The sequence below is a fragment of the Panicum hallii genome, chromosome 7 (assembly GCF_002211085.1).
Source record: "Panicum hallii strain FIL2 chromosome 7, PHallii_v3.1, whole genome shotgun sequence".
NCBI classification, from domain to species: Eukaryota; Viridiplantae; Streptophyta; class Magnoliopsida; order Poales; family Poaceae; genus Panicum; species Panicum hallii.
The window spans coordinates 43,566,520-43,590,324 of record NC_038048.1 but is presented as its reverse complement, the minus strand read 5'-3'; the positions used below and the strand labels follow the sequence as shown (position 1 = coordinate 43,590,324).

General features: G+C 48.5%; 3 protein-coding genes across 4 annotated transcripts; 1 reads left to right on the top strand and 2 right to left on the bottom strand.

Moving 5' to 3' along the window:
- Positions 1 to 8,216: 8,216 nt before the first annotated feature.
- Positions 8,217 to 12,207, top strand: LOC112900109 (plant intracellular Ras-group-related LRR protein 1-like). Of its 2 annotated transcripts, none has more exons than XM_025968851.1 (4): positions 8,217 to 8,343; positions 9,597 to 9,862; positions 10,886 to 11,055; positions 11,174 to 12,207. In XM_025968851.1, exons 2-4 carry the CDS (start codon positions 9,647 to 9,649, stop codon positions 11,877 to 11,879), a joined length of 1,092 nt encoding a protein of 363 aa, XP_025824636.1. In that variant the 5' UTR covers positions 8,217 to 8,343; positions 9,597 to 9,646; the 3' UTR covers positions 11,880 to 12,207. The 2 variants fall into 2 exon arrangements, with proteins under 2 accessions (XP_025824636.1, XP_025824635.1); XM_025968850.1 differs by having other exon boundaries at positions 8,230 to 8,453.
- Positions 12,208 to 12,710: 503 nt separating this feature from the next.
- Positions 12,711 to 13,850, bottom strand: LOC112900942 (putative peptidyl-tRNA hydrolase PTRHD1). The gene is made up of 2 exons (XM_025969714.1): positions 13,398 to 13,850; positions 12,711 to 13,114 (listed from the first exon to the last, which is right to left on the bottom strand). The coding sequence occupies exons 1-2, from the start codon at positions 13,767 to 13,769 to the stop codon at positions 12,932 to 12,934; spliced, it is 555 nt and encodes a 184-aa protein (XP_025825499.1). The 5' UTR covers positions 13,770 to 13,850; the 3' UTR covers positions 12,711 to 12,931.
- A 4,701-nt stretch (positions 13,851 to 18,551) lies between these two features.
- Positions 18,552 to 20,091, bottom strand: LOC112901564 (WRKY transcription factor WRKY51-like). The gene is made up of 3 exons (XM_025970500.1): positions 19,370 to 20,091; positions 19,132 to 19,257; positions 18,552 to 19,037 (listed from the first exon to the last, which is right to left on the bottom strand). Exons 1-3 carry the CDS (start codon positions 19,996 to 19,998, stop codon positions 18,833 to 18,835), a joined length of 960 nt encoding a protein of 319 aa, XP_025826285.1. The 5' UTR covers positions 19,999 to 20,091; the 3' UTR covers positions 18,552 to 18,832.
- Between the last annotated feature and the right edge of the window lie 3,714 nt (positions 20,092 to 23,805).

The following is a 23,805-nucleotide window of genomic DNA, read 5'->3' as shown; positions in this document are numbered from 1 at the left end:
GAGCGGGTGCTTGACTGCTTGGGCGAAGGCGCAGTCACGATCTACGGATCTAGGGAACTATTTTGGGACTCTAGGACCTCGCCGCGAGTACTTTTTTCAGTAAATGACAGCAAAATGTAGAAAATAAGTTACTGACAGCTCTCTGCTCTCCCGGTTGCGCATTTGCGTAGGATTTGGAGTTGATCATGTTCAGCGCATCGGAGAAACAAACTAGTATTTCATTCAGGAAATTTCATCGTAATATTTGATTACCCACTGCCAAACAGGTCCCACCAGACGGTACCACCGGCGACCCGGAACGCTGTGCGGGAGACTGACAACATCACGACGGGAACGCGTGCAACACACCCGGCACGCCAATGCCGCCGGGTTCGGCTGCTGGTGGCTCTGCGGGCACCGGGCCACGCCGTCGCCCCCACCCTTTCACCGGCCGGACCCCAACCGGCCCTCGCCGTGCCATGTAACGCCTCCGTCGATGAGGTAGGGACGGTGTTCCGGCGTCGATCGCCGCCTACTCGCCTCCACCGGGCACCGCCTGCTCCGCTCCAACCCCGCGCGCGCCCGCCGTGGCCCGTGGGCATCAACCCACCTCGTCGCGGCAGAAGCATAATTCCGCGGCGCATTGAATGTGGGGGTTCACACACACCACGATCGCCGCCCCCACCGGCGACGGCTCCGCCGACCGCGACCTGCCGCGGCGCGGGTGAGGGGAAGGGGAGGGGACGACGACGGCGACGCGGTACCGGCGACCGCGCCGTTGGCGCGTCACCTCGCGCGCTTTTTTGCCGTTCACACCTCATCCGCGCGCGCTGCCCCGTCTCGTCCTGCGCAAGCGGGCGTGCTCGCGGTGTTAACCCGGGCCAGCGCGCTCTCCGGAGGGCTCGCAGGTCGCCGTCCCAAAACGCGGGCCGGATCGCGGGGGTCGGTCGTTTTCCGTCCGTCGCTTTCGCCGATCCGGTCCGGATCGGAGGTGGTATCTCGGGCCGAGCCCGGGAGCCGGGAGGTACGTGAACAGCGAGGGGGTTTTGACGTGAGAACACTGCGATCCGGCGTGATCCGCGAGCAATCGTACGACGCGATCACTGTGCGTCTCTGCCCGTGTGTCTCTGTGGAGGCTCGATCGCTCACTGTGCGTCTCTGCCCTTCACCATTCAGCAGTTCAGCACGTGAGAATGGAGAGGGAGCATGCGAACGCGATCCTTGTCCGGTTGAAATTCTCGGCGCATCATATCACACCCACGAGTCTAAAGTTTTTCTTTTCCCCTCACGAATGGTCCGAGCTGGCACGGCGCCGCCTCCGCCACTCCAGGGCGCCAGGCCGGACCCCGACCGATCTGCCTGCCATGCGGGTACGTGCGCCGTACGTGGTTGGCACGCGGCGGACGTACGGTCAAGCACAGCCGTGCAGCCGCAGAAACACGCTGCCAGGGCACGTTGAAAACCCGCGGAGCACCTGGTAGAGGACATTTTTTTTTTCTGCCCCGTTCCTGTCACATGCAAGTTAAGAGGGCTACGACGCCAGTTCAGAGCTCGCGGTTTTGCATCGCGGCCGGGTGCACGCAACGTACGTACCGGATCGGACCAACTTGACCACGAGGCCGGCAGGCGGCAGCCCGCCAGCTTGACCGGCGGCGGCTGACCCTGTCTAGGTCTACCACCAGCTTGCAAACGTAACGGGGGGCTCTGCTGGATGTGTTTGACTTTACAGGCTGTGCTCGTACAGGGCATGTACGGCACGTTTGTACTTGCTTGCCTCTCTTCTAAATCCTGAACTTATCCTCGCGGGGAAAAGAAGACTAGGATAAATTTGTTTTATTTTTTTCCCCTTTCCTTGGTGATGATGGTCTTGGAATCAACTGATTGGGGCAGCAAGTAAACGGAGCAGTTTTAGTTCAACAAGCAGTATAGACGCATATTTAATTTTCATTTCGTTTTGTTTTTTTTTTGCGAGGTCTAGTAGTCGCAAAATTACGCGAGTCCGTAAAGTCAGAACAGGCTTGTGACGTTAGTTCTTTTTTTTGAGGAAACACGTTAGATTTTTTTATTTTTTTTTGCTCGTGTCAACAGATCACCGGAAAGGACAGGTTCATGCTGGGTCTACAATAAGGTAATCAGAATAGACCAATGGCCAATGGCTGTTATCTTTCGCGTGCGGTACTCACTACTCAACGGCAGCAAACAAGCACCTTTTTAAAAAAAGGTCTCAAATGGGGACTCTGTATATCAGACTAGCATCCAGGTACGAGACTTTCCAACTAGGATGACATGTGCACAGTGCAAGCACACACATTGTGACCGGTCAATTATTTCCACGAGCCATCAACACTATTGATGAGTTCACCAGGCCTCTCGCAAAAGTTATCGATGAATGAACATGCTTGAATTCAGTGCAACTTTACTATAGTAGCAACCGGCAGATTGACAATCTGTTTTGTTTTTTCCTTTTTTTTAGAACACAGATTAAAAAGAATTTCTAGCTCTCTCTCTCTCTCTCTCTCTCTCTCTATTTTTGAGGAAAACCAGGATTGATGCAACCAGACGCTGCCGTACATTTTGTTCTTTGGCACAGTTTGAGTGTTTGATTCCTTGAGATTTATTTGCTGGCGTTCACCTAACATAATAACATATACTAGTAATATTACTACTGACAGGCAAATCATTGTTGTATTGTTATGATCTGCCGAAATCATGCAGGTTTGGTCGCGCTAACCAACAGATATACGGATGGTAGTGCCCTTTTTGGATTGAAGTGGTTGGGTCAGAGAAGAGATTAACTAGCCAGGGCAGCAGTTGCCTGTTGCCCCAAAGGTCAACTGTCCTTGGCCCGTACAAAACGTCAGGACATCATGTGCTTGTAACCAACATGGTGTATTGGTGTGCCGGTCGGCCTCGGCCAGCATAAACAAATCGAAAGGTCAACTTCTGTAGCATGGCTTGTCCTCTACACTAAACAACCAACTTGCTTGGCCTGATCCTTCTTTTTTATAGCTCACAATGTTTTCTTAAGTTCCTACGAGCAACTGATATATAGCTAGCTAGCTCTTAGTACTTCGTATTATAGATGCTACGTTTAGACTTGAAAAACACGAGATCAGCAGCTGGCAACAACTAACGATGATGGAAAGGTAAATGATTGGCCAGCATGTAGAGCCAACCGACAATCTAGCAGCGACGTGCTCAGTGCCAAAATTTAAAAGAAGTGGCAGCAGTTTGTTCTGGAGATCGAGACAGCGCAGTATATAATTCAGAGTGTGCTGTAACCACATATCGTTGTCGAAGCCTGCACACCACAATGACATGGACGTTGAGATTTGTTGTTATGCTTTTGTTTAAGGGATGCACCCTTTGTTAGTTTGAGAGCTCTCATTACTAGGTTTGTCTACAACTAAAGATGGTAAAAGGATCTTAAAATTTAACCTAGATAATCTAAGCGCCGGATCTTTTTAGTGTCGGGTTCTAATCTTATACAATTTTGAGATAAAAATATATAAAAGTCAAGTTGGATTGTGAATAGACCACTGGAACCATGATGCGTTACCGTCCCTATCTACAACAACCTGCTCTGAGCAGCATTAGTGGAGTTCCTAGTCCATTTCAAAACAATCACGCAAATTTTAAATAGGACACTACCTTCTTCGATTTTTTTTCCAAAACAAGTGCTTGGGAGAAGCATAGAAGAATCCTATTTTTTTTCCCAAATATATTAGCACCGCTACTCATTTCCAAATTCCATCATGAGAAGAGTTCTGTGCATGTTTGAGTGCATGCATGGATGGATGAATCTTGCAGGCTTCTTTTGCAACTAGATTTAGTCAAATCGAAGGTTTGGCTCGATCGATACAAGCAATGCCATGGCAGTACTGAGACACACACCAAAGTTCAGTTATTCAATTGCTTATGGATTGGAGCAGTTGCGTGAGCAGCCATGTCTGGCTGGCTGCCTTCAGCTGAGTCACTCACAAACAACATGTATCCTTGTGCTACCATGCATGACCTTATCACTTGCACACACACATACTTATCGTCGTTTCTTAATAATCGGCTGGTCCGATCAAAAATTCGTCTCACACATGGGCGGCTGCTGATCGAAGCAGCTAGTGAGGATAGCTCAAAACAAAATGTCGCCGCGTTTGGTCGAGCGCCGGCGCTTATTTTAAATGAATTTTTACTTGTCGTCGTAGCCGCTGCTACTGTGCAGGTTTTTCTATGTCAACTGGCTGCTTTGATAGTGGCAGCCGCTGGTCTTCCCCGCGGTGCGCAGACAAGCTTGCTGCTGGCTACCAGTAGTCGGCTAGCTAGTCCTTGGATCTGTCCTTGCCAACAAGAGGACTCGAACATTGCTTTCTCCCTGAGTACTTTTATTTGATGTGCAGCAGGTTCGATGAACATGGCTGGCCGGACTCCAACTGCCATCTAGTGTGTCTTCTGACTATATAACCTCAGCTCTTCTATACGTACGGATGCGTATGCTATTTTTTTTTCTCTCCAGTTGGATATACTAGAAGATTTGTGGATGTCATGTTTGTCAAGTTGCAGGGTAGCTAGCTTGGACAGAACTGAGATGCTTTGTATTGGCTAGCGTTGCAAAAATAGCAGATGCACTTGCATGACGCTTGTGAACCGACGATCTCGCAATCCAAGTAAAAACCAACCATTCAGGACTCGATTCGTCAGTGGTTAGCCTGAAGAAATGGGAGTAGTTTACTTTGTGCTCCTGACGAGAGCGGGAGAAAAGATGCTGGCTGTGCCGTCAGCTCTGCGCGCGTCTTCACGGTCACCTTCCTGCAACCTGCATGCAGCACACTTGCCACGTTTTAGCCATTACCATTTTGCCACAATCTCTCTCTCTCTATATATATATATATATACGATCAAAGTTCAGACGACGACTGCAATGGTTTCAGATTATTATTTGTACTTTCCGTACGAACATAATTGAACTGCGCGTGCAAATCACACACATATCCTTCGGTCCACTGAAAATGGCATGTGCAACTGTGCAAGTTGACGGCAGCTAGGCTGCAAGTACATACACACACGCATGCGTGTACAGTGCCTGCTGAATTTCTGCACCCCGAGCCATGGGGGCAGATCGCTCGTCGTGTCACGGTCGTGTGTGTTTAGACTGAAGCATCCGTCGTTAATTACCTGCACTGTTGGATAGATAACCCCCAAACGTAACCGGCTAATGCAGCTAGCTCCTAGTGTAGTACAGGTCCTGTAGCTCGCGAGGGCCAATCTCTTAGTAGTTGGAGAGTACTGTCCGGCTGTCCTGGTATACTGTGTAGTGTGTTCCTTCTTGCTTAACGTGACAGGTCTCCACTCTATTCCATGCAGTGCCCTTTTCTTCATCTTCTTTTTCCTTCTTCCTTTTGATACCAGTACAACACGCGTCGGTTGCTTGCTGCCGATTGCTAAAGCCTGCTGCTAGGTAGCTTCTGAAACTAAACACAAGGGCGCTGCCACGTCGCCGCCGTGCCCTATCGCAGCTGCTGCTTTACACGTATGTACACATGTGACTTCAGAAACCTCCAAACGAATCACAAAAAAAGTCTACTTGCGGCTTTATTAGGGGTACGAAAATCCGCGTGCATGAATGCATCCACACCTGTACGTGCCTGGTAAAATTCAGACACTGGCTCCGACATGGGGATCTGGACAAAAACTACTCCATCCATAAGCACATCTCAAAACACGAAAACTGGGCTCAAACCGAGCAAAACTATGTGAATCCGTTCTTGTAAATGGAGACAACGGAGGAAGTGCAAAACGTCTTCAACTTGGCCAAGAACTTCCGTTGCGCGTCACAACGGTGTCGCCGACAGTTGCCGGGGGATCACTGTCGACGAATCTCGTTTGTGTGGTCGGAGAGGCATTCGTCTTGATTCCTTTGAAATTTAGCGAAAAACGATGAGCTAGATGTTTCGCCAGGGCTCCGAAATCCAACTTCTCTCAAATGGAAATTAAACACGTAGGTTTATCTTAGCGCCAATGCATTAACAAGTCCCCTAGTTATTACCGTGTGGTTTTCACAAAGGAAAAAGTCTATTTTACTCCCTTCAACAATTCATTTTGTCCACTTAATACTTTGAGAAAAATTTAGGCTTAATTTACTCCCCCAACAATTTCAGTTAGTATAATCTATCCTCTAATGCTATTTTTATTTTTTTCTCCGCTTAGAACATGAAGCCCTATGTTAAAAAAAAATATTAAGAATTTTTCATGGTTATTTTCATAAGTTGGAAATATTTTACACAAAATTTATCACAAAAATACAATTCTGCATAAAAAAATATTCATAAAAAAATCATAATGTATTTTTCTAGCATAGGGCATCATATTATAAGTTATATTGCAAAATTTCAAGTTCAAATTCCACTTGTATGCAGAGAAATAAAAGAGAGAAATCTCAGTAGGGGATAGATTGGACCAATTGGAATAGTTTGGGAAAGTAAATTGAGCCTAAATTTTATTTAGGGGTTAAGTGGACAAAGTGAATTGTCGGGGGGAGTAAAATGGACTTTTTTCGTTCAAAAACCATGTCCACCTCATTTATCTCTTTGATTTGGCTCCGGTCTTTTTCATCATTTCTAATCTTTTGTGTTGTCGTGCACATATAAGTGCCCGAATTAGAAACGCTCCTCCTGCTAAAATACTATTAATTTCTTTTCAAAAATATTTCTTGACACATAGTACATGAAATATAACCCTATTATCTTAGAAGAGGCTTTTTGCCATCCTTGAAAATTACCAAGATGTACTAAAACTGGTAAATGGAAGCGGTTGTACACCTGTCCACCAGGGATGAAACCCCAAGTTTTCAAACCACCTCATCCACCTCTTTGATTTGTGCTCAAGCCTTCTTCCCATGCATAGTTTCTAATCCATTGTGTTTCCATGAAAACACTACTTATTTTTTAAAAGAAAAATTGTTTCTTGATAGGCACGTGAAACCTATCCATATTACTCTAGAAGAGCCATTTTGTCAAGCTTCAAAAACATGTCAAGATGTACTAAATTATTTGTTTAGTTAGCGGAGCTGGTTGTCCCGTGTCCAAGGTTCAAACCCTAGGTTTGACGTCATGTGCATGATTGTTTCGCATTTTTTTAAAAAGATACAAGATTGCTTAGTAAAATGACACCAAATTTTAATATATCTAAGTAAAAATAAATATTACTTCTATAATTATAGACTGTCGTACCTGTCTTGGTACGGGATAGTAAAATACCTCATCTCAAAATGTTGTGAGTTGTGCATTGTTCACAAGTCGGCAAAAAATGGCAAACCGCCGTGAAACTACTATAGCAATTTAGAATCTTATCTCTTGCTTCCACTTTCCCTTAATGAGGTGCGGCGAGAACGGGTTTCATGTGTATTCCCTTCATCCTGAAATATAAGCTATTGAAGGGTTCAAATTTTGTACCATGGAATCCTAGGTTGTTTTGGAATTTAATTATTTCTAGTCTGCCATAAAATCAGTAAAATAACAACCAAATAAGGTATTAAATAGAGGTACATGCGTTATTTTCTTATCTCCTTAATCTGTCATGAAATACTATGATGCCATATATTATAGGACGGAGCTAAGTACTCACTAGCATTTCTAATCCAATGAGCCGCCACATGCCCAAATTGTTAACTTTTTTTCCGTCCTTTCTGGCGAAAAAATTATTATCTACTTTACTTATTTGTAAATAATCGTTGAGAAAGTGCCACGTGATATTTGAAGATGTCGCCAAGTCATGCGCATTCTTTATTACCAAATGTGCAGAAAACAAATACTTAAAAAATGGTATCCGAAACTACATGCACCTCCGCCCTATACGCTCCTCCAAACCATGCTGTGCTGGTCAGTAGCGTTGAATTTCACACATCTCAACGAACGGCTGAATAGATATATGCATGCAGCCGCAACCATGCTGTGCTGGTCAGCCGTCTGCTCTTCCTCCCTTCCACACTTTCCCTGGCATCCCACGCGTTTGACCTGCCCAAATTAACCCGACCGCCGCCCGGATGGGGGCGAGTGATACGCAGAAGAGTTAGAGAGAGAGAGGTGGGCCCGGACGGGGGGTACGTACGGAAGTACCGTGGTACTGGTGGCGGCCGGGCTCGGGAGCGCGTAGGCTTCTGTTAGTGGTGATGATGCTTATAAAATCTTCCAGCTAGCTGGAGGAGTACCTGCACACTGTATCGTGTGGAAAGGCCAAAGAAAGCGTCGCTGGGTCAGCTCTCTCGCTCGATCTCTCTCCCTTCCAGCGGTTGCCCCACCTCGCCGCCTCTCCGCTCCTCTCCTCTCTTGGCCCCCGGCCCGCTATATATCAGGGCTCTCACTGTGTTCCAGGGTCAGTTTCTTCCTCCTCGCCTTCGCCTAGCCCGCCGCCTGTCTTCAGCTACCTCCAGCAGCAGCTGCTGCCAACAAGTTCCTGAGAAGAACACTTCGGAGTGTTCAGAGGTTTCTTACTCACCTGGATCTGCTGCTAGTGGATTAGATCGTGCAGCTAGCTTCCGTGCGCTCTTGCTTTAATTAAGCTCTTTCTCTTCTTGGTTTTGTTGTGTTTCTCCGGCCGGTAATTGCTTTCTTCCTCGCGCTCCTGCTGTTTGGTTTCTCTTCTCATCAGTTCCTCTTGCTGCTCCTGCGCTGGGAGAGAATATCATCAGCGAGAGGGCTGGGTCTGGGTTGCTACTAGCCGTCGAATTGAAGCCTTCTAGGACATGGTGCTTTTCCTCTTGTTGCGAATTTGTCGCCGGCGCATGCAGCTACCTTGCACGCCTTGCTAGCTGCTAAGATTATTGCGACTTCCTCGCTCCTTGGTTTCTTTCCTTTTGTCTTGCTCCGTTGACACTTTCGCACGATGCGTTGCTCTGAATATTTGGCTCGATAACAAGGGCATGTGGAACGCCTTCTTTTTAATTTGTGCATACTAGCTTTCTGCTGGTGTGCTAGTTTAACTCGTTAGGGTTTTTTTTTATGGGTGATGGTGTCCTTGTTTAGTTAGATAGCCGTTCCCTGCTCTTGGTTTCAACGCTCTCTTTGGTGACGATGTAGCTTAGGGCGACTATTATTTAAGCCTGGCTTCCGTGTTCTTCTTGTTAATAGCCAGCTCATCTCGACAATATATAGCTTGATATTTTCTGGGACTAAGAACTTTGATATTGATAGATAGCGTTTTTCGCATCTGTTCATCTTAAGTTGCATATGCCTAGACCCTAGAGCGCAAGAAACACTACAGTTAAAAGAAGGGGGAGAAAAATCCTTTTCTGGCGAGAGCTAGCTTTCCACACAGTCCTCTCGTTTGTCCCACTTGTGCCTCTGCTATAGCTCCTCCCCCACCAAACCATCCCCCTTCATAGCCATAGCATTCCTGATTGTAACATCCAATCAATACCGGCGCCCACCACACCCTGGTGTGTGTTTTCTTGTTAGAATGGGTGTCACAGGTGTCCCAATCTCATTTAGTTGCATACATCTTAGTCGCACGTACATCCATGCCGTCAATTACACCTGTTTAATTATTTGTCTCTTCTTTTCTCTCCGATCGACCTTTATTTACTGATGGTGCCATTTTCTTGCTCTCTTCCATTTGATATCTATCAGAAGCTAGCGGAGAGCTAGTAGCTCATCTAGCTAGCAGCCAGCCAAGGAACATGAGGGACATGGGAGAGAAGAGGAGACATGGGGGAGGGCATCATGTCCATGGTGTTGGGTTCGGAGCCGGAGGAGTTGGACATGCCGAGCACGACGAGAAGCGCAGGGAGCCGAAGAAGCTGGACATGAGCGGCATGTCCATGGACACCATCCCGCATCTCAGCATGCCTCTTGGCAACATCACTACCTTGGATCTCTCCAACAACAACCTACAGGTAGGGACTCTTTTAAATATATGTGGTGATTGCAAATTCAGAATAAAACCATTATCCTTGCTCCTTGTGCGTTACTAGCTAGCTTATATATGCATGTGTTCCTTGTCATTTCAGTCTTGTTGTTTTCCTCATCTAGAACAACCATGCATCCTGGTTCCTCATTCGTTCGTCTGGGATAGATAACTACCAAGAACTTATCTTGAGATGGCGTTGCGTGTTAGTATTATATCGCAGCGATAGGTTAACGGCAAACCTATGAGATAAGCATGAGTTGTTATTAATACATGAAGGATATATAGATCGCTTAGCTGGTCATCATCTCACAATATCTTGTAATTGCTTTGTCGCTTGGCTTGGCCTTTTGCATGTCATCAGGGGCAGAAATATCATATATGCGTGTGGTGACTCGATCTCTAGGTGCTAACTGCTAAAAATAAAACCCTGTCTTAGAGGGAGGAGGTAGAGAACGTACTTGCAGAAAGTTGCAGAGCATAGCTAGCTGAAGAATAAGAACATCTTTCAGTTTATTTTTAGACTTGATGCGAGCAAAAAGGGCACAAGCCAATCTTTACCTGGAGTACAAAATGGTACTTGCAGTGCCCTGGGGGGGAACAAAAAAAGTATGCAAGGGCAACTTGCTACTTCCAAGTATATGCCTCTGGAATTCAAGTTGACTTTTAACATTTTAAAAGGAAGAACTTTGGGGCCATTAAAAGGGCAACGAAAAAACTAATTGTACCCGATGCCATACGGATCATGCCACTGCATATGTCAATTTCTTGACGGCACGTACATGCCGACTACTAGTGTTTATTCGCTTCTTCAGAAGAGAACAAGTGCAGGCTTCGATCATCAGAAGAAAATATACTATGTTCAGCAATTGCAGTAGTTACTATTAGGTTGACAAAATATGCCAAACAGTCAGCAAACAAAGAAATAGTAGTACTAGTTTGAAGTCCTAAGTTCGTAATGACATCTAGCTAGTTACGTACGTCTCCTTATATGTTAAAAAAAAAACTGCAGAGCATTCCAGAGTCCATAATCGCGAGGCTTCTGAACGTGGTGGTGCTGGACGTGCGCTCCAACCAGCTCACGTCGCTGCCCAACTCCATCGGCTGCCTCTCCAAGCTCAAGGTCCTCAACGTCTCCGGCAACCTCCTCCGCGACCTGCCCGCCACCATCGAGGAATGCCGGTAATAATAATCTATCATCATCTACATGATCGCTAGCTAGCTAGCTGCATCGCCACGCTTGAGAGGTCGAGCTGTGACTCATCACTGCTAGCTCGTTGCCTGCTACGTGACAACGCAGTGCGCTGGAGGAGCTGAACGCCAACTTCAACCAGCTGACGAAGCTGCCGGACACGCTGGGTTTCGAGCTCCACGGCCTCCGCCGCCTCTCCGTCAACTCCAACAAGCTCGCCTACCTGCCGTCGTCCACCTCCCACATGACGGCGCTGCGGTCGCTGGACGCGCGGCTCAACTGCCTCCGCGCGCTGCCCGACGGGCTCGAGAACCTCGGCAGCCTCGAGACCCTGAACGTGAGCCAGAACTTCCAGTACCTGCGCGAGCTCCCCTACGGCATCGGCCTCCTCGTCTCGCTCCGGGAGCTGGACGTCAGCTACAACTCCATCGCCGCGCTCCCGGACTCCATGGGCTGCCTCACCAAGCTCGCCCGGTTCAGCGCTGCGGGCAACCCGCTGGTGTGCCCGCCCATGGACGTCGTCGAGCAGAGCCTCGACGCCATGCGCGCCTACCTCAGCGCGCGGATGAATGGCACCGACAAGGACAGGAGGAGGAAGAAGAGCTGGGTGCCCAAGCTGGTGAAGTACAGCACCTTCTCGGCGAGGATGATGACGCCCGGCCGCGCGACCAAGGTGCACGGCAACGCCGAGCAGGGCCTGCTCATGTCGGACTACCGGACGCTCGACGGCGGCATCGCGTCGCCGGGGTTCCTCAGCATGCTGTCGCCGCGGCGGCTCTTCTCGCCGCGGAGGAACTCGCCCAAGCATCATTAGTATAGTAGGCTATATACCTGTGTGCAGCGTGCTCCTCTCCGTATAGCCTGCCTGCTTGCTAGCTTGCTGCTTAATTCGTGTGTGCAGATAGAAAATGCTCCTCGTATTGTAGCGTGACTAAGCTGATGCTGTTGCTACTGCAGATGTAGTATATGTTTTGAAGAGATACATACATGCATATAAAGTGTGTACAGTAGTAGTGGAAGTAGGGCATTGATGTACATAAGAATTAAGGGTGTCCATTTCTCTTTTTCTTGTTTCTCGGTTACTTGGGCACAATGCTTATGAAAGAAGTATTTTGGAGCAGTTGTTGCATTTACATGCTGAATGACCTCAGTGTTCAAGTTTTTATTGGTACTCTCCACTCGGCTTCTCAGGCAAATTTGAAAATCTATGACAATTGACAACAGAGCAGTGAATCAAAATTTACAGAGTATCATCAATTGCAGGTGAAACTGGTTACCCCAATCAGCTCCTCCCACTGTAGAACTCAAAGTTCATTTGATCTTTTGGCACTGCAGAAATCAGTAAACGGAGTAGCATAGCTTATGATTAGCAGGTGTCTCCACTCGCCTGGTCAAGCAAATTTGAATGTCTACGACAACAGCGTACTGGACCGAAATTTACAGAGTGTCACTAGTTGTAGGTGCCCTCATGCAGTTCATCCCACTGTGGAACTCCAAAGACAGTATAGGCACTGCAGACAGATTAAAGGAGCAGCATTGCTTATACTGTCTGACCAACCACTTTCAGTTCTTGATGCCGACTAATTGGTGCATATCTCTGGGTTCCAAACCTACTCATCTTCTTAAATGCGCGAATTTACTCCACTAGCTGAAACATATTAGCATGCAAGATTTAATCCATGTAAATTACAAAATCGCCTGAAATAATACAAGTCAGAAACGTCATCTCTCTGCGAATACTTCATCTTTTTACCCAGCTTAATGAATTGCTGGAACAAGTACCCTCAGTACATTGGCAACTTCCAAAGTTTTGATGATTCTCTATGGTGGCAGTATCAGATGGAGCAAAAACAAAAAATGCTGAGCTCATTTGCATAGCTTGAGCTTCTTGAAGAATGAAGAAACCTGCGACTTTGGGCAGGGGGCTGTGGCTATGCATGTTGGGATGTTCTCAGGCTGCTCTATCCACAGCTTATGCCGAACACCAGCTGCTTCCAACTTCTCAGCCAAGTTCCTCAGCTGTGTCTCTCCTTTCACCTCCAATGTTACCTACACAAGACCGATACTCGAAATCAATTTATGATTTTTTTTTAGAAAGAAGGGGGCTTCAAATAAACCCAGCGATTAACACAAACGAGCATATACAATGGCCTCCAGGACGGACAGGACTTTGTAACAAAATCACTGAAGCAGAATGGAACTAATGTAGCAGCAAATGATGGCCATGATGCGGAATATATTTTCGTGTGCCAATCAATCAGGCAGACCCAATGCAGAAATTCAAGGCCAACGCTCGACGCAAGCGTGGTGTGAGGCAAACCGTCGAACATGCCTTGTGCATGCTGTCGAGGTTGCCGGGCGCGCAGTAAGCGGCGGTGTCCGGGTGGTCGCGGTGCGCCCACACGGTGGCGACGGCGGCGTGGCAGCCCTGCGCCACCACGCTCCCCAGTGGCCAGGCGTCCGCCAGGTCGCGCCGCAGCACGACGTACTGGACCAGCACGTCCACCGCCTCCCTCCCGCCTTCTTCGCCGGTGGCGGCGGGGTTTGCAGCCGCAGAATCCGGCGCGGCGGCTGCGGAGCTCATGTTGGCTCTCGGCGGGGTTCCGCGGAGGGAGAGCCTGGTCAGCGCCGGGAGGAGGGAGGCGGCGCTCGGGAGTGTGGCGGCTATCGGGGATGGCAAGCGAAGGGGAAGGAGGGTCCGCATACCTGTCAATTTAGATTTGATTTTACTCCAATGTTACCCCACGCCGTATTTCACTTCACAATGGGCCAACGTCAGATTTAAGATCGAATAGAGGGGGCCACAGGCCCGGTAACGAGCTGGACCGGGCAGGATGACTTTACTTGATCTAAAGTTAGCCCACGGAGATTTCACTACAAAACGGGCCAGCATCAGATTTCAGCACGAAAAGGTACCGCAGGCCTAACCCAGGGTGTATTATTGCAGGCCTGCTCCGGGGCTCTGGCTGGGCTCTCAGAGCGGCCGAGATTTTTCTGTTTTGTGTTTGATGGCGCGTCGTATGACTGTTTCGGATTCGTCCCCGCCGCCGAGATATTTGTTGGCGCGTCCAGCAGGGTTTGGTTTCGGCTTCTTGGGCTCGTGGGCTTTCCCAGCCCAGTAAAGCTGAATCGCTGTTGCCCTTTGTCAACCTCCATCAAATGTTCACGCATTTGATTCCGAGAACTGGAATGTTCACGCCTATAGCCTCAAAAGTAGCTAATCCACCGTCAAGAGTTTGTGAGCTCATTGACCATACTTCTATGTCATGGAAATCTGAAGAAGTGAGGAAATATTTCTTGGAAATAGACAGTGAAGCTATCCTCCAAATTCCACTTAGTATGAGGAAGCAAGAAGACTGTTGGGCTTGGCATCATGAAAAAAATGATCTATTTACTGTTCGCTCAGCTTATAGGATGTTAATTGAAGCTAAGAGGAGGAGGGAGGATTATTTTGAAGGTCGTGGCAGCCGTTCCGATGCTGGAAGGATTTATAAAGAGTGGAAACAACTGTGGAAACTGAAGCTTCCATCAAAAATCAAGGTGTTTTTCTGGCGCTTAGCACTTGACTCAATTCCTACAGCAAGTGTGCTGAAAAGGAAGAATCTGGCAGCAACACCAGAATGCAAAATATGTGGGGCAGAAGATGATACATGGGATCACTCCTTGCTGCGCTGTACTATGTCTCGGTGCGTTTGGGCTTTGCTAGACGAAGACCTCTCTGAGTTATTAGTTTCTTTACGTATTGTTGATCCTAAGCAATGGCTCTTCTTCATGTGTAGCAATGTTCCACAAGCAGAAAGTACTCACATCTTGGTTACATGTTGGGCCATTTGGAATGCTAGAAGAAAATTTATTCATGAGAGGATTATGCAAAGCCCCTTCTCAATTATGACCATGGCCAAGCGCTTAATAGAAGAATTGGAGTTTGTGAACAGAGCCCAATTCAAGGAAATCAGCAAGTGTCAGCCAAGAATAGGATCTCAATGTTGGAAAGCTCCTGAGAGTGGTTTCTCCAAGTTAAAAACAGATGCTGCTGTTAGTAAATCAGGTTCACATGGAGCTGTGGTAGCAGTTTGTAGAGATAATTAGGGGGCGTTTATTGCATGCAGTGCTTTCGTTGTACAGAATATCTCCGATCCAGAAACTCTTGAAGCAATGGCTTGTTTGGAGGCGCTAGCTCTTGCAGAGGACTGCAGAATAAATAAAGTGCTGGTGTCATCAGATTGTCTCAATGTTATCAATAATATTAATGTAATGCCCCGTTGTGTTTATACGATGGTTCTTCAGGATATTCATCAGAGATCAAAATCTTTTGACTGTGTGCGCTTCGCACATGAAGGTAGGGAATTAAATAGAGAGGCTCATTTCCTTGCTAAATATGCTTGTACTCTAGGGGTTGGCCGACATATTTGGCTTACCTCTCCTCCTATTTTTATTGATGTAAACACTCGAAATTGAGTAATGAAATCCCTACCTTCCTCTCAAAAAAAAAAACCTCCATCACCCCAAAAATTAATGAAATTATTCCAAGAAAAATAATGAAATCCTTCTGACCAGGCAGCTAACAGCGGATTCAGTATCTCTTCGCCGCGCGATCTCCATCTCGTTAGCCGCCTCATCCATGGACGCTCTGGATATCTGATCAGAAAACCAACGTCCCAAAGCGATCCCTTTGGCATCCACCGCCCAGTCGTCGATTCAACAGCCAGCTAGCAGCTGGGCATCACGACTGATGGGCTGCTTGACCCAAAGCCGAACCACCAAGCAGACACGGGGGATCCGAATCCCCGAGAAGAACATGGCCAGCGGACCGCGCAAGTTGCCGCGGGGTGGGGTCAGCACGACACCATCTGCGAGCTGTCGCCCTCCATAAGAAATCTGGACGACCCCCGCTCCCAACCATGCCCATACATAAAAACGACCTCCGTTCGGTCCACTTACTTGTCCGCGCCAAATTCCGGTGTGGAAATCAACGAGCAGGTCTCTTGCGGATGCGACTTCTTTTTTCAAGTTTCTTGGCAGATACCGCCAGGCGCCAAAGGCAGTGGTGATTAGTCAAATCGTGTGGCACTAGGCAATTAGCGCGAGGGTTAAACTAGCATAGGAGGGCTAATCAAGCCTCACCGTCACGGTGGGGATGGGGGGGCATACCCGATAATGAGACGAGGCGACCACCCAAAAAAGAAGTCCAAATGTTCCTTTTCTACTTGCGCCCACCTTTCAACAATTCCATCTCCACTAGCAAGGCAGCCCCCCCTTTTTTTTTGACACGAAGGCTGCCTTGTTTTGGTGCGCCCATTACATTAGCGCATAAACACAGCACCGATGCGACCGAGGACCAGAGCATCAGTGCATCACATGCCGGCTCATCCAGCTTCCGGCCACTGGCTGCTGCTGCTGCTGCAGTTCACAGTGCCTCGCTGCACTGTCGCTGCAGCCTGCATGACCAGAGGCAGGCCAGAACAGTCGCGAGCAAACAATAGGAATCGTTGCACCAGGGCTAGCACAGTAGTAATCGATCGATCGACGTGGCATCGTTCAGACCTAACTTCTATCGGCGCGCTATTATATTGCAATGTGATACGCTGTCAAGCCCCCACTGCATTTCTTAAAGATGGGCACTCGCAGTCCTGCGGGTAGCTTTAGGTCACACCAAGCCCATGATGGGACGGAGTGCGAGTCCACTTGGACAGCTCAGCCCGCCCGGGCAGGCAGAGGAGAGGAAAATTTCCCGTCCCATTGGACATCGGTTGAGCCGATCGATCAGCGCGGCTTGGCGTCGGGTCATCGGGGGATTTGTCGGGACTAAACAAATCGGGGGGTTTCAGTTTCAGTTTCAGTTTCAGCAGTGGGTAGATGCAGAGAATGTTGGGGGCGTCAAGCTCCCGGTGGTCTTCCACCCTCCACCGCCCATGGCTAGAAATAAAAGTAACAGCAATGGTTTTACTTTTACAGCCTGCTAGATGCAGGCAAAGTTCTCAGCACTTGTGAGGTTGTGATACTACAATACTCTGGCTTCATTGACCCGTGTGTTGCCACTTGATATGCAGGTCTATGGCCACCGTTAAAGAAAGGTTTTAAAAAAGGTTTGGATTAGGAAAAGTAGATTAGTGTGCAGAGCACCAGCAGAGCATATAGTGATATATTATGCTAGTACTAGAAGGCTGCCCAAGACGACTTGCGATCTTATTGGCAGTGCATCGATGCTAGCGGAGCACTCGTAATAACAAGATTAAACAACGGTGGAAACGGGACGACGGACCGTGACAATTACGCGCGCTGTGTAAAAACAACGCGTCCACGGATCATTCGCTCATACCGCAACCTGAGTTGGCATAAAACGCTCCTACTTGGCTAGATTTTTACGCAAAGAAGAACAAGGAAAAAGAAGAGAAAGTGCTGCTAGCTCCATCAGCAACAATACTTCTTGCCTGACAACCATGATCTTCCTGTCGCCACGAACAGCATGCTCCAAGGATACTGTAATTCCAAAGATGGACGCTGGTAGTCCGTTGGAGTTACCACAAACTAGCAGGTTGACTAGTTTTTTCCGTGGTGAGTTGGCGTTGCTTGAGTTCACAGCCAGCTTGAGAATACGGATCAAGGAAAAGGCGGGGGCAGATTAGACATGCGTGGCTGGTAAGCAAGACTTTGTGCGAACGCATTATCCCGCGCGGCCTCGCTAGGTCAACGGATACGGGCGCGAGGCCACCCCCTCTCCGGAAACAACAAAAGAGGCAGCCGGGGCGAGCAGCCCGAGGCGTTGAAAACTGGCTACGCCCTTTCTCTCCTCCCCCCGCTCCTAGTGCGGCGCGGGACCCACCTCGCCCTCACTTTGAGACAAAAAAATAATCTATCCCCAAGGCCAAAGGCACAGCGGAGGTGGAAAGAGGAGGGAGAGAGAACACCCCCGCACCGATGAGAGAGAGAACGCACGCCGCGGTCAACTACGGGGGTGCAGGCAGCCCGGCCCGGAAAAGCGACCCCTCACCCGTCAGCTTTGACCGGGCGCCCATCCCTCCGGGAGGGCCCCACATCGGGATGGTGGGACCACGCCGCGCAGCGGGGGGAGGAGGATAGAAAAGTAAAGGCACCCACGAACCGGTGCGGCCCACCCGCCCCGCCCCACCAGGCACCAGGCTTGACCTCTGCACAGCGGCAGGAAGGACAAAGCCCCGCCATTATTGCGCTTGTTTAAGCGGCTGCGTATGACTTCTTGGCGCTTCCCCCTCGGTTTTTTATTCCTGTTTTTATTTCATTTCAGGTCCGCAGGCAGCGGCGTGATGAGCTAGCTGTACCAACACCGGGCAACCGCACCACTGCCGAGTATTTAATCGGGTCAATGGTGAGCCCCCCGTCGTTGTTAACTGTTTCACTGCGGCGACCCGGACGAATGGTCGAAATGGATGATGAGATGAAAATATGAAATAGGGTTGCTGGATGCTGACTGCCGAATCGGCAATGGCTTCGATGTCTCCGATCCTCATGTCGCAATCTCTCATCAGTCAATTCTGAACTGCGATAATTTTGCAGTCGCCGCTACGGCTGAATCAGATCTGCGGGTCCGAAGGCCGCAATTTGCGTCTGGTTTTCGCTAGGACATTGTTCAGATGGCGGATTCGGAGGTGCGAGGAGTTCTGCTGGGAATCGAAGGTGTCCTCTCCCTCTTCTCTACAATCTTGTTTCTTTTTTACAGGGACATCAGATTGAGAAGCGACTCAAAAAAGAAGGGGGGAAGAAGGAAGCTACTGATCCTAGTTAAGAGACTCAGACATGGCCGTTGCCGGCGGAGACGCTGGCTACAGGGGCGGCCACCGGCGACGCCGTCGCCAGGGGGCTCGGCCCGGCGGCTCCCGGCGTGTGGCGGTGCTCGCCCTCGTACGTCACCACCAGCATCGCGGGGTCGTCGGTGGCGCGCTCCACGTGCTTCCTCGCCGGGCATCCGCGGACGGTGCTGCACTTGTAGTAGCCCCTGAGAACGACATGACCGGAGAACACTCAGATCCTTGCTCCTGATTCATGAACGGAGATGCTGAAACGAATCTTAGCGGGGAAGAGAAATTTACCGTGGGTAAGGGGAGCCCTTGATGGGTTTCTGGCCGTACTTCCTCCAGGAGTACTCATCCGGCGGGATGTCGGCGATCTTGGAGCTGATCGCCGGCACTCGGATGGTCCTCTTCACACGGTTTTTCCTGCGAAAATAACCAGCGACCCAGTCCACCGTTAGAAAACCGCTCCCGGCCGAGAAAAATGCTAAAAGGAGAAGTGATATTTTTGTTTAAGTGTTGAGGATACGGGCGTTACCTTCTCTTGGAGCAGTGGCAGCGGCTGCCGTTAGCGGTGGCCTCCGAGTGAGCGCCGGCGCAGGGCTTCCGCTTGTGCCCGGACAGCGGCGGCTTCCCGGCGGACATCAGGCTCCGGCCCTTGGAGACGCTCCCCTCGCCGGCGGTCACCGAGGAGAAGAACGACGTCGAGGTCACGGACGTCGCGCCCGACATGGTCAGGTTCGGTTTCGTGAAGTCCAGCGTCAGGCTCTGCGGCTGCGGGGCCGGCACCGGCTGCGCCACGCTGACGGGCGCCACGTGCGGCAGCGGCGCCGGGGGAGGAGCAGGAGCAGCGACCACTGGTGCGGCGGCCGGGGCCGACGACTCGACGGGCCCGCGGCGGAAGCGGGCGTGGCCGGTGCGGTCCAGGATGGAGATCACCTTGCGGAACTTGGAGACGGCCTGGTCGGCGATCTCGCCGAACGGCTGCTGCTGCTGCTGCTGCTGCTGTTGAAGCTGCTGGGCGGCCTTGTGCGGTGCCGCGGCCTGGGAGGACAGGGATGAGACCAGGAGCTCCAGGCTGCGGAGGCCGGCCGCCGCAGCCTCCTGGATGGCGAGCTGGTCGTTGGCGCGGCGAGGGGCGTAGCAGCCCATGAGGTCCACGGCCATGGTAGCCGGTGCTTCGCCGGTGACTGCACGCGCAGATCTTGGCTTGGGGCTATCTGGGAGATTGGGGTTGGGAGTTGGAGGACGGGAAGGAGGCAGTGGCCGGCTTTATAGGTGGAAACGGGGAGAGCAGGGGAAGATACCATGCGAATGCGAGTCAATGGGTGCTGCCTTTTTCCGGGAAAGCCCATTGGATTCCTCCAAAATTCGAGACGTGGTCACCTTCTCTTCCTCACTTTGAGTCACTGATTTGGTTTCTTGAGGACTGTCGTGTTGTCTATCTACTGTTAGATCTCAATACAGAGTGTGTGATCTTTTTAAAAACAACAAAGGTGCCTTCACGGCATGAAGATGCTACTTCCAATTTGAGAGGATACAATAAACATTGCAAATCATGAGCTATAAGTTCCATCTTAATTCAATATATGGTTAAACAAGTATTTAGTCATCAATGTACTCCATTATCTTAAGTAGCTGGCAGCATGAAAAGCAAAAATATGCTGAAACGGCTTTTTCAACGCATAACAAGCAATAGATTTTCTGGCGCCACGTTACATGACTGAACTATGATTTACCGATAATTATAGCAACCACTAACGCCATTAAAGTCTAAAATAAGGCAACATTTACGGTTTCTGCAATCAACTAACTAATAGAGATCATTACGGTCTGTGCAAGCCAGTTATCCCTATCTTCATTCAAAATAAACAAATAAAATTGCAGTAGAGAATATTTTGGCAGTTTAAATGTATATAACAAAATAATGTCCTGTTGTGTGGTGCCTACGCACTTGTGGGTACCCACACTTGTAACCTCTCTCAAGTTTGTTGATCATTTGTTCATTACCGGAGGATTGTCCAATAAATAAGAGAAAGACGGGGTGTTGTGTGTAAAATGCTCGAATATGGGTGTGAATGATGATGACATCTTGGCCATGAGATAGTGGACTTTGAAGATAAGGAGAAATCAGTTTTCTAAGCCTTTATTCCCAACATCGTAGAGTGGGAAAGAAAAGAAATACTACACTAGACCTATGTGTCTTGGCTTCGAAGTCAACTGTAGAGAGGGACGAGTTTGGGGAAATAATGACGTGTCCATTTATTTAACCAACAAATAAGTAAAATAATGGGCATGATAAAAAGGAGCACTATTTCTCGCTTTAGCAGTATCCCTTGGAGATATTGTCCCCTTAATTTTCTAATGATTTGGGGTAGAGGTATTTGCACGCCTACTTTGAGAACTTTCGTGCTCTCCTGCTTTTTTAATACTCTTTTAGCCTGTTGACGAACTGTTGCAAGAGCTGGCGTATCTGGCGTGATCAGGGGTTGAACCATTTTCGACACAATTATGCGCTAGATTAATCGCTCGCATCATTGTGACAAGTGGTCAAACAAAATATTTTCCTTTCATTTCTGCAAATTGCAAGACGCTCTGCGGCTTGGTCTATACACTAGATTATGAGTAGGTTTGTCTTCTAAACCTAGGCAATGCGTTTACACGTATCACCAGTTAACAAATGCAAGTAGGAGCAGAACCTCACCATTCTGCGACTCCGGGCGATTTTGCGATTGTTTTTATCACGAATAAAAGTTCACCTCGGGCAGAGTTTTTCTCAACAAAGTTGACAAGTTGCAATATAAAAATGCTGGGGTAGCTGGTGGACCGATCTTGAAACTTGAAAGTACAAACCTGTTGCAGTAAGAAAAGGAGGCCATGCGAGGCACCAATCCCTTAAATAGTTAAACTATCTTGCCATGCTGCAAATAGGCAGAGTGGTTGTAGTGGCCTCTGAACTGCCTGCGATGATGGTTTCAGACTTTTAGCTCAAGACTTCGATCACCAAACAAGTAAAAAGAATGCGTCATCAGAGAATGCGTTACGCCAACTTGAACTGAGTAAAAGTAAAACTGCCCCAGAATGGGAGGAGTAGCGCGATTCAAATCCAGTCCATGATTTTGAGCTTCTTTTCTCAAATCCAGTCAACATTTTTATCTGAATTCCATATTATTTGACATGCACTTTCTTTTACTCCGAGCAAACTTCGACGCAGATCTTGATTCTGGTATACCCCCGCGCCATCATTTCAAAACAAACACAGGGCCTGTTTAGGTCATTTTGCATTTTTGCAAAATTTTACTGTAGCAAAGGAATCTTACCAAGTTGGAGTACTAAATGAAGTCTATTTGCAAAACTTTTTGCATGGATGGGTTGTAAATCACGAGATGAATCTAATGATGCTAATTAATCCATGATTAAGCAATAATTAACGGATGGTTACTGTAGCATCACTGTTGCAAAACATGGATTAAGTAGGCTCATTAGATTCGTCTCGTGATTTACAACCCATCCATGCAAAAAGTTTTGCAAATAGACTTCATTTAGTACTCCAACTTGGTAAGATTCCTTTGCTACAGTAAAATTTTGCAAAAATGCAAAATGACCTAAACAGGCCCCGTGTTTGTTTTGAAATGATGGCGCGGGGGTATACCAGAATCAAGATCTGCGTCGAAGTTTGCTCGGAGTAAAAGAAAGTGCATGTCAAATAATATGGAATTCAGATAAAAATGTTGACTGGATTTGAGAAAAGAAGCTCAAAATCATGGACTGGATTTGAATCGCGCTACTCCTCCCATTCTGGGGCAGTTTTACTTTTTGCATGAACTGGCGATCAAATTTCGAGGACGTCAAGTTCACTTTCCCTCGCCAAAAGCATTCCTGTTTCTAGAAAGAAGAGACTGCGGAATGGGCGAGACCGTGAGAGTTGAGTCGGAGAGAGAGAAGCGAGGAGAGGTGAGGTACCCGGCGTTGCGAGAAAGTCATCGGTGCGAGCGGTGAGGTAAGAAAAGGCAGCGGCAGCAGACGTGGTGCCGCCGGCAGGTGTACCCGGCGCGTGCGTCTCCCTGACGCATGGGGCCCGGACAAAGACGAACCGCCTGATCGGAGGCTGAGGTGAGCTGATCCGTCCGATGCGACGTTTGCCCGTTGGGCGTGGGCCCGCGACGGGTCATCGGGCGTCCGCCGCTTTGCTCGGCTGGAGAAGTAAACGCGGCGTTGGGGCCGAGACGTGCCCGGTTTGCTTTTCGCTTTGACTTTCTGCGCAACGGGTCGTGGACCCTGAAAGAAAATTTTCGGCGCGAGATAAATTTGAGAGGCAGACGAATATTTGCAAAACGAAAATACTACGAGGATATTGTACTCGGACAAATCGATCTTGTGTTCTGGCGGGGTCCACGTCACATTTAACATTCACACGGGAGAACAGACGAGTCTTCGATACCACAGAATTAGAGCTCTGTACATAGCTGTCTTCAAAGAAAAGACGTAAAAGAGGGGGCATTGCGTCCATGCATATCCGAAAGATAAATCTGAAGAAAAAAAAATATGAATGGATATTTGCAAAAATAGAAAATGCCAGACAATTTGATATTCTGCTAAATCAGTACGGTGTTCTAAATGGAGCCCACGTCGTAATCAAAACTGCCATGTGTAAACATATTCTAGCTTTTAAGTGCCACAGAATTAGTGTTCTTATTGCCAAGCCAAAAAAAAAAGAATCAGAGGTCTTAATGGTGCAACTAGCTGTGTTTACATAAAAAAAAGACGTAAACCGCATGGCAACCAAGAATTTCGAGGGTCAACTCTGCCGCGCTCGGCTCCGACGCGTCTCCTCCACCCGTTTTATTGGAAAAACGCCGCGACTACGAACAGAAAATCGAGTACAAGACTTGTGAGCGAGCACTACTAAAACGCAAGATATGATCGCGGAAAAGTTGACTTCATCCACCGCCAATAAACAAGTACCGGAAGAAT